Genomic DNA, 17,251 nt, shown 5'->3' on the forward strand with positions numbered 1-17,251 from the left:
TAGTGAAACGGATATCCTTGAACTTTTGATATTTTAGAGGGGCTGGACCCCTCATTCTAGCACGTTACTGTACAAATGTGCTCCATGCGGCTATATATAAAGTCTACACATTATCAATTTAGTTTGACAATAAAATGTGGATTAACATATTTCAATATATGTCTCTCTTTTTGTCTAACTACGCATGTTTCGTATTTATTTTTATTTTTACAAGCCACGATAAAAGTTTGATCCACGCCTCAAATACAGAGAAACTGCGTGTCAAACTAAGAAATGACGTCATCTTAGTAAGTACAGCGAGATCAAGCTGGCTTTCATTCTGCATACGCTAAGTGCTATTATGGCAAGATAAGTTGCACATCCATTTATCTTTATAACATTTATGAGAAACGAAAGTATTTCGTGTGTTTTAAAAAGAACATTATAGTATTTATTCATCGAGATTCATTTGTATTGTTTTAACGTGACGTCATAATAGCTCTCCCAAACCACTGCATAGGCTGACGTAGATATGGGAGTCCTTAACCTAGCTGCGTTCCTGGAAAGTTTAGAAATTGAAACTGTAAAAATATTATCATACCATCAAACCATGTCCATGCTGATCAAAAGACTCAACAATGTATTAACTAACCCGATCAAAATTAAACTGAACCCGACCGAAAGTTTCTAATCTACATATGTAGATATACAAGTAATACATGTAGACTCTGCATACCAATTTTATTAAAATAAAAAAAATATTGCTTGTTATATGGTTTTATAATTAAATTGAGAGTATAAGCAAGTTAATTTCTCCATGACAACTGCATAAGATAAACAATATCTTTTTCATTATATGTAAAAAAAAAAAAAAAAAAAAAAAAAAAATGCTTAAATTGATCAGGATCTGTTTCATATGAATCAGGACTTGTTCAAGCTTGACAACAAGCAATTTTTCTTCGGGTCTCTTTTATTATTTAATTTCAACTTCTTTTTCAAATTAAGATTATCTTCTAATATTTCTTTTCAAAATGAAACACTTAATAGGTTTATAAATAAATGAAACATTAAAAAAAAAATCAATAAATACAGGCCCGTAAGAAGCAATTTCAGTTTGGGGGAGGAGGGACAGCCATGCATTTTCTTTGGGGGGCACTAACAACCAAAAATTCCTTGACAAGCTTTTAAAAAAAAGAAAAAAAGGAAAAAAAGTTGAGGTAATTCTTACTTATGTGTAGACTGATTTACTAGTACTTTCATAATTATAAATATATTCTCCCATAAAATTAGAATAAATTCATGATAAAAGAAATAATTTGCCTTGATCATGTTGAACATGCAATACATTTTTGAGTCATTTAAGTTGTTAAAGGCAAAATTCTCATTTGCCCAAATGAGAATTTGAGATACATGTACATGTACATGTACTAATTAAGTGACCTGTAAAGGTACTTGTAGATCTCTAATAAAATCTGGGAAATCAAATCAGCAGTGCTGACGGTGGTGATGTTAACTGAGTCTACTATTATAGAAAAAATATTGCAAGAATTATACAGTATATCTGTTGTTACTCAATCATGGAAAGTGTAATACATATAACTATTAACTGATATGCTCATCTCTGATATAACCTGTTAATTAATCCTCCATTCATGCCAAAAGGTACAGTGTAATAGATTGATTAGAATATCATTGGCGTATAATAATATTATTACTTTCTACTACATGTAATGTGTCGGCTAGTGTGATGTCACAGATTTAACTTGAGGCACAAATAATGGGTAAGCAAGGAGGCTGATGCAGAACTAGTCTAATATAACACTTGAATTTTGGCTTAATTTTTATTTCCAGTTATAGGATTATTTTTGTCATTAAACAGAAAGTTAGACTGTAAGTATGGGTACAAAAATGCACATTGTCAAAAATGCTTCTTTTTTTTTTTGGCATTTGCAACAAAATGAAATTAATAGATAACATTTATCATCAACTTCCCCCCCCCCCCCTTTTCAACCAAATTTCTATCCTTAAAAAAAATGATGTGTAGCCTACAGCCTTTTTACATATATGGAATATACACGGTAACACCACAAAATATTTCCACACATCCTGCACCCAAACCCCACTTCTAACCCGATTAAAAATATTAATCTGGTCCCTTTGAATTTTTTAGCAGTTTGTAGCCCTTAATTCCTCTTTATTTTTAAAGATATTTCAAAATTGTTGCTATATTGGGCTTGTCCAAATCAACTTTATGTTTTATGTACAAGAAATCTAAGAGGGATGCTGTCAGATACATAAATTTGTATGTACATATATGCATGCATGTATCCGCTGCCATATACATCAGAGATGTGGTATCGTGGTTGGAGGGGGTGGGGTGGGGGGCTCCTCCCCTCCCCCAATTAATCTTTTACTATTAAAATTGTTCAGGAAAGGCTGGTTGGATTAGGCTGTGAAAAAAGTTTGAACCTAGAAACACCTTTCTCCCATTTCCAGCCCTACCTACCCCTTGTATAATAGGAAATTAGAGTTAGTATTTCAGGTAAATTATCAAATATTTAATTTATCTCCGCAAGAACGATACCACCAGCCTAATATTAAGTATATATTTATGAATAAGCACAGATTACAATTATTTTGTTCAAGTAATCAATTGTTACGAACCAGTAAGTTGTAAGAACTTGTTTCTGATCCATTTGCTTATGTCAATAAAATATGTTCAAAACAAACAAACGATCTGTTGAAACCACGCTGTTGGTAAACTACAATTCGAATTTCCTCCATGCTAATAAGTATACGCAAGTCTTTATCAATGAATAAATACCAGACGTTAACCGCAAGATATTGGGTGCATAATATATAGTCAATGTATCATGAATAAGTATTTTTAAAAAATCATAATTTGTTATTACTTACCAAAATTTTGTCTGACTCCTATTTCTCCGAAGGTCGTAAAGGATACCGAGGATTTCCGAAAATTTTCGGAAGGCATTGCGCACGAAAACCTTGAAGTTGATGAACACGAAACTCTAAAGCTCATTTTCTCGTAAAAAGTTTTATTCTATTTAGCAAATTGTACATACCCAAAATTAGTGGGAGAACAATATCTAAAACTAAATACTAGGAGAAATAAGACATATATAGCAGATCTTACTTAATTTTGCAAGTTTTAGCTGGTCTACATAATGACGATATATAATAATACCAATATATACGTTGCTTGAAATTTAAATTAAAAAATTTCTATAATCATAAATTTTTGGCATATTTTTTGTATTTAAGGGACAAAAATATACTAAACTAAATTTAACTATTGTCAATTTAATTTTAAAAAGTCATTAATTTTCTGTTCAGAGAGGGTCAAAATGTTAAGGCGACCGGTTTTGGTCTACTTATTCTACGAGGCTACTTAATGCCAATATATAAATATGAGCGGTCTCCTAAATGGCACAACCATATATATATATATATATATATATATATATATATATATATATATATAAATATATATATATATATATATATATATTCCTAGTGACAAGGCCTTCCTTTGGATACCAACAATTTTGGCATTGACTTTGATCTTGGAGTTTGACCTACTTTTAAAAAATTTTAACCTTAGTCATAACATTTGAACGTTTGGTTCTAGGGCTTTCACATTTCACGATCATGTGTAACACTAGTGACAAGACCTTCCCTTGGGCACCATTTGACCTTGACCTTGTCGTTTTACTTCCTTTAAAAAACTTTAACCTTTGCCATAACTTTTCAACGGTTGGTGCTGGGGCTTTCATATTTCACAGGTGTATTCTTCGGGACAAGACCTTTCTTTGGGTACAAACATTTTTTATCTCTTGACCTAGAGTTTGACTTGCATTTGAGAAACTTTAACCTTTGCCATAAGCTGCCATACGGGGGCATCAGTGTTTCACAAACACATCTTTTTTATCACTAAAGCTGAGTAAACTTATGTGATAAAGGTGAGAACGAAGGGGGAGACAGGTGATTACCAGCAGCAGACTGGTATACTTTTGAGAGGATTTGCATAAAAATTAAAGATTCATTAGTTGAAAAAGAAATGTGCATAAAACACCACCTTAATTTTTCGTATATCAGGAACAATATGAATATGTTAAGTAATAAAGAAAAGATCGAACTATGACAATGTTAATGTGAATAGTAGAAGAATAGGAATCGGGATCGAAATTCCTTTGAGTTACACGGGGTACCTCACAGGGTTTTATTAAGAAAATGGCGGACAGGCGACGGCGAAGGATTTCAGAAGCCGAGAGCGAAGAGGATACGAGACATGATCGAATACATGATGTAAGATACACTTTTTTTTACTTTTGAATCGTGGTCTGTATCTCATGTGAAGGAAGGGATCACATGTCATGACTGAATGTATGGATGATGTCCCGAATTGCCTCAGTTTTCTCATTAGAGCAATTCAGTCTTTTTCTTCCCGTTCTTTGCCGTTTAGAAGTGTAGTATGCTTAACATAAAAATGAGTAAGCGATATTGATAATTTAACAAAACTCATTTCTTATGTATTCATATATTTGTATGTTTTTCTTTAACTTTCGTTTCATTCATTCACAATGTGGAATTTTCATCAAATCTGGTATTTGATGTTTCAGGATAATGATGTTGAAGTAGCAGATGATCATTCAACACATACAGATGTAAAAGTGAAAGTTCATAAGGTACTCTTAAAGGTTCTTTTAAGCTTTCTATTTTTTGTTTTTATCATAGGGGAAGGGTTCGACACTAACTTTTTTCCCTTGGTGGACCGCGGGTCCACTTGTCAAAAATAATTGGTGGACCTTCTCACATTCTGGTGGACCTTCATAAATGTTTGAATTAATGAATGAATTCATTACACAAGGCTTGAAACTAACTTATGTACCAAGTCCAGTCATACTAATAAAGTGTAAGTTTAACCAGTCAACTGAAACAAATCAATTAGTCAGGAGTGTTTCAGCAATATTCTTAAATATATTTTCAGTATTTTGAAAAAGAACACAATCTATACCTTCAAACAATTTGTTATTTTAATATCATTTATTTACAATGGTAAAAACCAGCATTTATTTTGCTTCCAACTGTAGATAAAATTTAAAATCCCTGTAAATAAGTTGTATATATAAACAAGTGAATTTTTCATGTATCTATGGCTAGAACAATTTTTACTACGATGCAAAAGGACAAAAGTATATGTTTTTATTTATTATTTTTAAATTATTATTTATTCAAATGTGATTTAATGTATAGCAGAAAAAAAAGAAACTGCATGTAACGTGTTCATAAAATGCCTATTTGAAGATATAAAAAAAATAAACAATGCATAAATGCAGCTGTCAATCAATCCTAATTATCTCCAAACCTGGCCATCAGTGTGCGTTCAGGCGTGAAGTGATTTCCTGTTACCCAGTGTAGATTTTCATACCTTTCTGTGCATTAAATAAACGAAGGACAGACTGACCAATTTGGCACGAATTTTACATGCTTCTTTTTCAAGGTCCGTGTTGAATGTTCTTGCATCTCAATGTTATTGTTATTGTAGTCATCAATATTACTTGTAAATTATACATTCATCTAAATATTTACCTAAAACAAATTTTACCATATTTATTTATTGTAAAATACAAGTATGGATGAATTAATTGTTTGATTTACGGATGTCGATTTATAGAAAAAAATGGAATATTATTGTGTATTTTTCAATAAGGTGTTTTAAGTGGACCAACGGTCCACCTAGTCCAGAACATTTGGTAGACCTTCTAATTTTTTGGTGGACTTGGGCTGCTGGTCCACCGTTAGTGTCGAACCCTGAGGGGGTAAGCCTTTCAATCTATTAATGGGAGTAATGTTGTCTGTTGGTGATAAACTCTTGAGGATTTTCTTGCCCACATAGCAAGTAAAAATTTTATTGTAACTTTTTGAGAACAGACTATGGTTTGACTCTAGTTTTGTACATGTCATTTAAACACTTTTTTTACACTGATCAGGCATGGTTCCAGAAATTGAGGTGAAGGGGGGGGGGGGGGAGGCACAAAAAGTAGGCAGGGGGTCTGGGGGCCACCTTGAGGCCCCCAGTGGGTCCTGGGGGAAGCCTTGGTGAGCCCAGCGGGCAACCCCCCTCCCCCTGGTAGCTCCTGAATTCTATAGATTTTAGTAGAGTAAAACCGAGTAGACATTTTTACATTTTCTCAATGAAACTATGATTTACGCCAACTTTTGTCAATTTTAGGGGGGTATGCCCCCTTAAATCAGCCACTGCTGATTCACTGACTGGACCGCAAAGGTTAAAGTTTTCAGAATTATGATACAAATTGATGGACATTTTTTTTACCAGCTGGGCAGAAAATCAAGGGCCTAAAATATCAATGCTGGCTATTAAAAACCTTGTAAAGTAGGGAGCCCACATGACCCTGAGGTTTTAAATGTTATTTGCAACCCTGTGTTTTGATTCTATAAAGTCAGTTTATAAATTTTTTGTATCAGTATGCTGTCCTATAAAATTAACTTTTAGTTTTTTAATTCTGCAACCATATTTCTAAAAACTGCCTACTCCCCTTTATAATCAAAATATTACTCCATGGTAGCAATTATGTATGACAAAGAAGTTTAAACTTTTAGGCTATTTATCTTTCATGAGATATCCAGAAAAGGCCATCTTAGTTGTTCTAACTTTAATGCCTATTTTGCCTACATATTTGACAAAAGAATGCAGAAGAGGATGAAGAAGAAAGTGAGGAAGAAGAAACAGATGAAGAAGAGGAAAGCGAGGAAGAAGATGATGAATCCTATGATGAAGAAGATGAGAGTGTCATCATCGAAGGTGATGATGGGCTGGATGAGGAAAGACAGAGTGGGGATGGAGAGGTAAGATCATTTACACTCTAGTAATTCTTATAAACCATAGAAAGTGTTCTTCAGAAGATTTTTCCTTTAAGACATTGAGCGACTGCAATAGCAGGTTATAAATCTTGATTCTGTTTAAATTGTAAATATATGGCATGTTTAATCCATAATTTTCATTCAGACAGAAAAAGACCAGTGGAAAGGGTAAAAAGAAAGATAGTTAAAATGTTTTGTTTTATGATGTTTAGGAGCAGCCAGAGGGAAATGAAGCTGTTGATGATGATGAAGACAAGAAGAATCCAGCATATGTCCCCAAGCAGGGGGCATTTTATGAACATGACATGAGGATATCAATGGATGAACAGGAGGAAGATGAAAAGAAGTACAATAATTGAACCGAGTTCTTCTATTGGCAAATTTTTATCATAATTTTGATATTGTCACATGTAAAGTGCCACAGTATCGTATGAATTCTTTTAGCATGTTTTTTCCCCCAATAAAAATTATCTGGAGGGGGAGTTCCACAGCATTCGTAACTACATACTATACACATATTATTATATAAATAGTTAACAAAAAATTGTCTTATCATAATGTTTCATAAAGATTACACAGGATATAAGAGCCATCAAATCAGATTATGCTCCATTCTCAATATGTACCGAAACTTAAAGGACTTATCGCATGATATTTCAAAAATTGTAATTTTATGAAAAATATTATCTATAACCTTATTTATTGAAGTACTGAATACAATAAACGTTGTTGAAAGCATATTGTAAGAGATATTGAGAGTTGAAATTCAAATACGGCAATATGCATATTTCAGTCGTTTTTCGGTGAAATACTGCTCTGACGTCATAGGCGACAATTCGGTGATTGAGAGATTAGAATATGTTAACGGAGTTATCAATGACAAATGCAGCTAAATCGCGAAAAATGCTGAAAAAATTAATTCCCTATATGCTTTTCAATTACTATAGACATATTAATTAGTTCTAAGGTATAAGGCTTTTAAGATATTTTCGTTTTTTATTCAAAACATTTAGAATCTGTAGCTCTAATTACAGCAATGTTTCGTGATCGGGAAATTATTTTTCAAGATTGCCATCCTTTGAAAAACATATGAAGACTTGCATAATATTATATACAAAACGAAGAGTAACAAAGTTATATAATGTTTAATTTGTGAATCAAATGAGTTAATACTTGTGATAAGATGACAAATCAAATTGTATTGTGATGGCAAGTTTCTTCGTCTTCACTGAGTCTCCCTCGCTATCGTCGCTGCTATTTTTACAATGTTAACAGATTTTTCAGATTTTTTCTTGCTGACATTTCTAACATATAAGGTTGAATATTCAATTTTATATTGATAAAATAAGTGATTTGGTTGTCCACAACGCAGAAAATTCAGGTTGTATTGTGTATATTTTAGTAAGATTAATGAAGAGCTGATCAGCCATTGTCACCTTTGACGTCACAGGGTCACGTGATCACTATCTAATTAACTTAGATTTTTAATTCAGGGGTTTCCATTTGAGTCAATAATTGGTTAATTACCGCAATTTATCCACAGTAAAAACACAAAATTTATAAATTGTGGACATGAGGAACGTAATACGCTTTTAATTTCAAATAATTTAGAAACATGCGATAAGCCCTTTAAGAACAGTATTTTAGTTTTAAGTTCATTAAGTACATTAAAGTACATATGTATGTATACACAAATGTACTATTGCCATTTATAGACCAAAGAAAAAGTTGTGGAAAGATGAAGGAAAATGGCAGCATGATAAATACAATGAATCCATGCAAGGACCAAAGACAAGGGCAGAATTATACAGTGTGTATGGTTATGATATCACAAGGAGTGACAAAGCCCCAGAAGCCCCTCCCAGGAGCAATCAACCCAGGTAAAAAAAAATGAATATTAATAGACATACATGTAAATGTTTTTAAGGGCCTGAGAAGTTCTAGGAATGTATCACTGAAACTGGCATTTTAGATGCTCCTCCTTTATGTAAATGGGAGGAGGTTAAACTCAATAAAAAATACATTTGATTTGCTCATTTCTTATGTAAAGAAATACCTACTTCCGATATACATGCATAATTTTTTTGTAGAGGCCCCCGATCCAAACAGAAATCACGATTCAGAGATTTTATACATGAAGGAGATTACGTACAAAATAGAAATAGTTACAACAATCTAAAATCAGGTGGGAGACAGGGGTATGATGAAAATGGACGAGGTGGGTGGGGCTTCTCCAGGAGAGGGGGAGACAACTATCGGAGAAATGACAGATACAGGAATGATAACTCTTACTACAACAACAGAAACAGAGGCTATAATAAGTCTAGTCAGGGAGACTTTAACAGTAGGGAAGATTTTCCAGAATTAGGGTACAAGGAAAAGCCCAGGCGGTCTGATGAAGGCAGAGGATTTCAGAATGATAGGCGCAGTGATCAAGAATATCATAATCGAGGGTTTCAGAGTGAAAAGAGGAATGAGCAGGAATATCACAGGAGAAGTGAACAAGAATATCACAGTCGAGGTGAACGTTCCAGTCAAGATCGAGATAATAAGGGTCCTAGGGATAACAGAAGTAGTTCAGAAAGAGAGAATCGTTCACATTACAATAGAGACAACAATGAACAAATTCATCCCGAGAAAAGTGATTATGAAAGTCGTTCAAGCAAAGATAATAGATCAAGTGTGGAAAGGACTTCATATCCTAGAGAAGAGAGGATAAGTCCCGAACAAGAGGGAAAGTCGTATAATGACAGTTATAGGCGAGGAAGGGGGTCAAGAGGAGGCAGGGGTAATAGGAGACCCGGGGGAAGAAAACCAGAACCTGAGAGGAACTTCCCAGAAAGGAATTTCCCTCCAAGGTTTCAGAGAATGAAGCAAAATATGGCAGCTGCAGAGGGTGATCCCTCACTTCAGCAAGGGACAGGGGGAGATGAAGAGGTGTATATGTCCCCACCTGAATCCCCTCCTGAGGGTAAGCAGGGTTTTCCCCCTCCCCCTCAGAGAGAAAGTCAGCCACAGGTGGCACCTGTAGCAGAATCTTTAATTGTACAGAACACTGGGGAGCGTAAATCTTACTCCAAGGAGCGACGTGTAAAATCAGGACGAGGACCAGAAGAGCCACCCCCTCCAGTGGTTCCAGAGGAGACAGCGCCAGCAGAGCCACAGGGAAAACAAGGTTTGTCAGAGGAGAAAAAATGTAAAAAGTACTTTAATTATTAATTGAAAATAATTTTAAATTACTGAAAAATGGGTAATGGGTATATGAAGTGTAAACAGAAAGAGAAGTTCTGATAAATTAAATGTAAAATTTGATCCGAGAGACTATCTTTTTTTTTGTTTTTATTTACTTTGAAAGATTATGAAATTTTTGTCTTTTTATGGTTAATTATGGTTTTGAAACTACATTTTCAGTAGAATTTATGTATAGGGTTAAGGGAATTTAATCTCTTAGAAATTCATTGTTCTGAATGAGTATTTCTGAGAGTCACCACTCACCTGCACTGATTCAGTGGTATTGGTTGTGTTCATTCTGTATAGGGGGAAATCTCAGTGAGACAAAATTTAGCAATTTATCCCAAAATAATGGTACAAATTTTTAGCGAGAAGTAATTTTAGTGATTTTATAACGTCAAGAAAGATAGCAATAACAGCTTATATGGAATAAATTGTTAGCAATATTCAAGGTCAAAGAGAATGAACTCTTGTCTTGAATCATTTTTGTTGATTTCCTTGCATGATAACCTTGGAAGGTGTGGATGGAATGTTTGCACCATCGGTTGATCTTCCATTGCTGAAAGTAGATTTTGATTTTCATGCAATAATTGAGAAGGGTTGGGTTGCAGTGTCACTTTTACATCATAGATGGTCTGATAAGGAGTTGGGATGAGATTGCTTTCAATTTGTCTTTTTGGATAATAGGATCAAGTTGTGTTCCTTCTGCTTCAAAAAAGTGAATATTTTGTTGCCAGGCATTTACAGTACTCATTACTGACTCTTAAACCTTGATAGTGAAGATGAGGTGATTTAATGTTTGGGCTTTTTCACGTATCTATTTCTTAAAAGAGATTACATATTCATGTTTGGGGTCTGTTTTATCAGAAGAAGTTATCCAGTCCCAGCAGTTTGACAACAAGGCGTACAGTAAACAGGACCAGGGAGGTAAACCGAAGCGCTACTCCTCCCAGCGACAGCGCAACATACCTGAAGTGGGGGGATTCACAGAACAGCCTATAGATAGCCAGAAATTCTATCCACCAGGTATAATTAAGAATTCTGATGCCTGGAATATATTAACACATGGTATACAGCACTCTTGGGTTAGTTGGTGTATGTATTCTTTGCATGAATTGATGTTTCCCTCTGTGTTCAGAATAACAAAATTTACTGGTTATCTTTGTTAATGTTACACATATTGATAAACCTTGCTAGTAAGAGCATTACATTTGAATTTACATCAGTAATAATAGCAGTGATATTGTAAATTGCATACCTTGAATGATATTTGCAATTCCTCATACATGTACATGTATTTAGCATGACTAGCGCAATTTGGCAAAATCATCTTTGGTGTCAAGACAAGTTAACCAATGTCAAAGCAGATGTTTATGTAAGCATGTAGCATTTTTAGGGAACATGATCAAGTTACTTGAGTATTGATTAGGTGAAAACAGTCAAACCTGCCTTAACATCACATTATTTTAAGTGACATTCTGTCATCTGTGGTTTAAATAAGTCCTCTCAGTATGACATTTTTTTCTGGATTAAAGAAACTTCTCGTGTGACAGGACCACAAACAGAGCAGTAGTTTACCTTTTTCATTGCCTGCATTTTACTACAGAGAAGGCAGAAAATTCAAGTTTTTCAATCCGTTTGCATTTATATTGAATATTACTAAGTGTACCTGTCTATATTTATAATAAATTATTGCTAGTCGTTACATTAAGATCTGCTGTTAGAAGTCTTAATTATGATAAATTTAATTACCATTTACATAATCAATACATGAGGAAGTGATCCATCAAGATACAACAGTTTTAAGATTACCTTGAAAGGTTGTTCAATGCAGGTTTGACTGTTTTTTTTTTTTCATTTTATTACACACTATTGGACACCCATATATTTAACAAACATGGCCTAAAAATATAATTTGTAGGTGGAAGAAAAAAGTTAAAGCTACATGGATTTACTGTATAATTAACTTAAAACTAAAAGAAACATTTATTTAGCAAGTATTCAGTGATTAAAAGTGAAAAAAAAAATATGCAGTTAATGAAATGTAACTATTTTTCAGAAACTGTTTTCATCAAGGGACATGAAAACCCTCTCTCAAACTTTTACCTTTGTGCAATTAAATGGGATAACAATCATTTCACTAGCGCGGAACATGCGTATCAATTCAGCAAGGCCATTTTTCATAATCAAAAAGAACTAGCCGAGGAGATGAGAAAAACTGAGGCTGCAAATAAAGTCAAAATGTTGTCAAAGAACATAAATCCCTCTGAAAAATGGATGAGTACCAGATGTAGAGTCATGAAAGATATTCTTATAGAAAAATTTAAACAAGTGGAGCCATTCCGTACTGCCCTTCTGGCAACTGGCACCAAACCACTGGCTCATGATGTGGCGAGTTTATTCTGGGGAACTGGAAAAAACTTCAATGGCCAAAACATGTTTTGCAAGCTGTTGATGGAAGTCCGAGATCAAGCAAGGGCTCAGATGTGTAAATTTAACATCTTTTTTGTTTGCACATGCACATCCTGATATTTAATGCAATGTCGTTTTGTTTTGTATAAGATCAGCCTTCATACTTGCATTGGCAAGTTATCATGCTAATCTGGAAAAAAGAGAGAGATTCAATTCCTAGGGTTTTCTCAGTTAAAAACAGAACTTATTTGAGTTTGATCTATTTAAAGGATTTTACATGTAAATGCAGTAAATTTGAATTATCTGAAAAATACTGTGGAATCATCATTGTTAGTGGAGAACATGGATTTCATTGTCACCCTAAACCCAAAATTAGCATTGCGACAAACGATAACTGTCAACATATTACTTCATTGAATCTCCTGTGTATGCGAGTTACCCTTGAAATTTTTTCCTCATGAACTAGTAAAGTTATGGTTGTGTACGAACATTGAACCCTAAAATTTAAATGATTCCACAGTATGCAAAAAAAAAAAGAAAAAAATGAAAAGAAAATGTTACTAATAAAGGAAGGAATAAAAAAAAGAGTCTTCTTAAAAATGTAGTTGAAAGATTTTAGTCATTTTACATTGCATATATGGAAACTCGTTACAAATTGTGAAATTGGATACCAGGTAATAAATAATGAATAAATATAAATGTAGATAAATAAAAAAAAAAATAAGTGACTCAGAGACTGTCTTAAGGGGAGTAAGTGCATCAAAAAAATGTTTAATTGATGTTGATTACATCTTTTTATGATTCCTTAAGAAATTCTATATGAATTTAAGGAACACTGCCAATGCCCATAATATTTAAGTAGGTTTCATGAAAGTTGATCAAACAAAACATACTAACACCTAATTGTTTCTAAATGCTGTGAACCAACTTGTCTGCAGTGACCCCCAAAAACTAAATTCTGTAAGGCCAATAATAAAAAATGATTTGTTTGTTATTTTGTAAAATTTTGATTGAGCATTGAGTGTAAATTTCATAAAATTAAGTATGCATGCATGTTTACAAGCTAGGAGCTTATTGCAAAACTTACTGAACTTTCTCACTTGACAGAAAGTTGGTTTCAGTATCAATAATGCACACATGTATTTCATATTAATGTCCATATACAGTATTAAGTTTGTGTTTAAATTAAAAGCTTCAGTTTAAGGAACTGTAATTCAATTGGTTTCTGTAATATTTGTGTTTCACTTACTTTCCACAACATGAATGTTGCTTAAAACATATAGAGTATACATTATGTATTTGGTATAAAAAAAAATGTAAATTGTACATGATTGTGTCTCTCTCCACAGCAAGCCAAGCCAACTTTCCTGCACACCCTAACCCTGCTATACTCCGCCCCCCAATAGCTACAGTGGCATTCCCCATGAATGGTAAGCAGAAAGCCACCAAAAATGCTTTCACGTCACATTGCACTGCCATAAACTCCAAAGAGATGCAAGACTTTATAGGCATTGAAAAGTGGTACATGTGTATCAAGAGTTTTCTTCAGATTGATTTTATCTGTGCATTTCTTTATTGTTGGCAATGCTTACCAATTACAAGGAAAAAAAAAAGCAAAATGGTAAATTTCCAAATTTTCATGGATAGGCTAGTTTGCACTCTTATGTTTTCTGAAGCAAGATTTACATCAAATTGGATAAAAAGTAAAATGTAACGGGGGCTTTGTGACCTAATGAGTATAATCACAAGTATAAATTGCATTTATTTAAGAGATTATAAGAAACTGTCCTTTAGCCTACGTGTTCTGGACATAGTCTTACCTGATACTTTTTGTGTTTTTAGCTGTACCAAGTGCTGCAATGTCCACTCCTCAACACATCTTCCCTGGGAACCAGCCAGCTGCCATGACAACACAAGTTCAAATGATCCCCCCTCAGTACACCAATACAGGGGTACTGTATCCAGCAGCCCCCAATTTCCCGGTGCCCCCTGTTCCATTAGCTGGATTTGCTCCCATGGGAAATCACCCACCAGCATTAGCTACCCATCAACAAGGCTACCCCTCACCCCCAGGAACACAGCCAACATCAGTGGGGGCCCAACAAAGTCCAACACAGGCTGGACCACAGGTAAGACTCAAGAGGTAGATTTATACCTGTTTATATTCAGAGAGTAGTAAATGTAATTAGGATATAGAATAAATAGTTTTTTCTTCACTGTTTCAGGAGATGTTCCGAAACCAGACGGTCTATTATCCTCCCGAGTTACAAATGAGAGGTTCAAGAGCAACACCAAAGAGAGCAAAGGCTGCCATCCCCATTGTCAATCCTAAGGTATTCAAATCTGTTTTTTCATTGTGAAATCTTAGAATTTTCAGCTGCTCAATGCTTGCCGAAAAATTGAATCAACACATGGTTGGGCAAATTCTAGCAAATTTATATCCTAGTGAAAATACAACTGATTATAGTTGACTAATTCTAATACCAGGTAGTCCAGTTTATTTAATTATATATACATTTTTTCTGATTTTTTTTAATTGTAGGAAGTGAAAAGAGAATTTCACAGAGAAGGCTATCTAGAGGAGGAAAATGTATCACAAGAAGATCATGTAGAACAGGTGCCTCATATGGGGCTTGTGTCCTCTGAGGAGCAGGTGCCCTTTGAGGACCCCACAAATTCCAGAGACAGTAAGGAATTTGATGGTCTTGAGGACTTACAAGGTCACAATGAAGCACCATCAGGGGATACAGATATTGTAAAAACAGAAGAAAATTTGATAGATAATAATATTAATAATTCAAACAATACAGTGTTGTCAGAAGTTTCAGAATCTGTTTTAAATACAGACAGAGAAATTGATGACAGCGAGAGCTCAGTAGTGGTCAAATCAGAGCCCGAGTGTAGTGTAGATCAAGACAGTGTGGAACATGCTGGTGAAATTCGACCAGAAGCAAGTGTAAAAACTGAAGACATTGGAGATACTGTAAGGAAAGAAGAAAGTGAGGATTCACAAACTTTGCAGATCAAAACGGAGCCAGTTGATGAGGAGTATGAGACGAAGAAAGATTTCGTGGAATCGAGTGCAGAAATGGTTCATGTGAAAGAAGAAGAGGAAAATGTTAGTGATAATGAGAGCTTTGCTGATGCCAAAGATGAGTTGGAGAATGAAACTGATAAACAAGAGGATGGAGACCCTGTAACATGAAATTTGTATTAATATTGTACTGTAGTTTGACTCTTACCTATGAGTGGGACTTTCTCAAGCTTGATGTTCCGAAGCAGGTTTTTCTTTGCTTTTTGATTTCTAACTCAAATATTTGATAAGCAATTAAAGTAAAAGATTTTGATGAAAAGAAACTCTGTTTACATACCCTATTATTACATGACACATTGTAAATATGTACACAGTAGACTGTATCTTTCAAAGATTACTGTTTACATGTTAGTGAGTATAAATATTGTAAAGGGTAAAATTATCGTGATAGATTAAAAGAACTAATTTGTTGAATCAAGTGTGCTCAATTGTTTTGTAAAAATGTTTTTGAGAAAGGAATCTAGATTTTAAAAATACATGTACATGCTTGTTGTTTTGTGAAAAAGCACAGCTATTATATGCATACATATACCCCTTGGTAATCCATATTCTGAATCTCTCACAGTAAAGATAACGTAAAAGCATTGGGGGGGGGGGGGGGGGGGGGTTAAGTTTTTCTATAAGAAAAAATATCTAATAGTGTTGGTGGTAATCTGCTGGGGGCTGACCTTTGTGCAAATATTGTGTTATATACTAATCTAGCAGAGTGTAAGCCTCAATGAAGTGGATTCATTGTACTAATCATCGGTCAGTTTATGAATTGTACATTACAGTACATTTATCATGTTTATTTCAAAGGTTAAAGTGGCTTGTTCCTATTTGTTTTACCTAATTATGAACTAATCACTAGTGCTACATTATTCGTGCACTGCTAAAAAAAAAACTTTTTTTATATAACAGTAATTGTAAAAAAAAAAAAAATGCACATATATTACCCCTACATGTTTTTTTTTTTTTTTTTTTTAAATCCTAGTTGCCATAGCAGATGCTAAATTTTCACATTGATGTTTTGAATTTTTTTGAGGTGCCACTTTTTCCCCATAGATTTAAATTTTAGATGTTGCATTTTTCCATTTCTTTGTTAATAACTCATTTTTTAAAAACATGACTATATAATTATAAGGTTTGGTTTCACTACAAAGCTAGAAGGTATGGTTTCAATGCATATTAAGCCCTTTATTTTTTCAAAACAAGAATTTGTTGTGAGAAATTAAAAATCAATTTCTGAATTGTTCAAAATCCATGCATTAAGATCTTACAAATTTTTTTTGTATATGACCTCAACTTCAGTTATGAAGTGTGCATTTCCAATTTTTTCTTAAAAAGTTGCAGAAGACATCAATTTTCAGTGGAAGTTTCTTTCAGACAATATAGACCCCATGCATCACCCGAAAAGATTTGAAGAAATGTGGTTTCTCAAACATTTTTATAAAACATAATGGAAAACAGAAGTGGGCGATGGCTGTGGACACTATTTTTTTATGAAAATCATCCCTTGACGAGTCATTTTCTATTTAAATTTTAGATATTAACAATTTATTGATGTCATATTTCTGGTTTGGTCCTCCCTTATGCCATATTCTTTCCTGATTTATCACATTTATTTCATATATTCAACTTATAATTTAACCA

The 17,251-nt window shown here is 33.9% G+C and overlaps 1 protein-coding gene across 2 annotated transcripts; it reads left to right on the plus strand.

The window, feature by feature from the left end:
• Positions 1-4,207: 4,207 nt before the first annotated feature.
• Positions 4,208-16,175, plus strand: LOC133178951 (protein CASC3-like). Of its 2 annotated transcripts, XM_061313607.1 has the most exons (12): positions 4,208-4,305; positions 4,620-4,685; positions 6,709-6,867; positions 7,095-7,228; positions 8,598-8,762; positions 8,973-10,057; positions 10,981-11,139; positions 12,173-12,601; positions 13,875-13,955; positions 14,368-14,654; positions 14,751-14,858; positions 15,068-16,173. In XM_061313607.1, the coding sequence occupies exons 1-12, from the start codon at positions 4,231-4,233 to the stop codon at positions 15,728-15,730; spliced, it is 3,411 nt and encodes a 1,136-aa protein (XP_061169591.1). In that variant the 5' UTR covers positions 4,208-4,230; the 3' UTR covers positions 15,731-16,173. The 2 variants fall into 2 exon arrangements, with proteins under 2 accessions (XP_061169591.1, XP_061169592.1); XM_061313608.1 differs by lacking the exon at positions 12,173-12,601 and having other exon boundaries at positions 15,068-16,175.
• Positions 16,176-17,251: the final 1,076 nt, after the last annotated feature.

The sequence above is a fragment of the Saccostrea echinata genome, unplaced genomic scaffold (genome assembly GCF_033153115.1).
Source record: "Saccostrea echinata isolate AGI-Se365-2 ecotype Australia unplaced genomic scaffold, CSIRO_AGI_Sech_v1 ptg000004l, whole genome shotgun sequence".
In the NCBI taxonomy this organism is placed as follows: domain Eukaryota; kingdom Metazoa; phylum Mollusca; class Bivalvia; order Ostreida; family Ostreidae; genus Saccostrea; species Saccostrea echinata.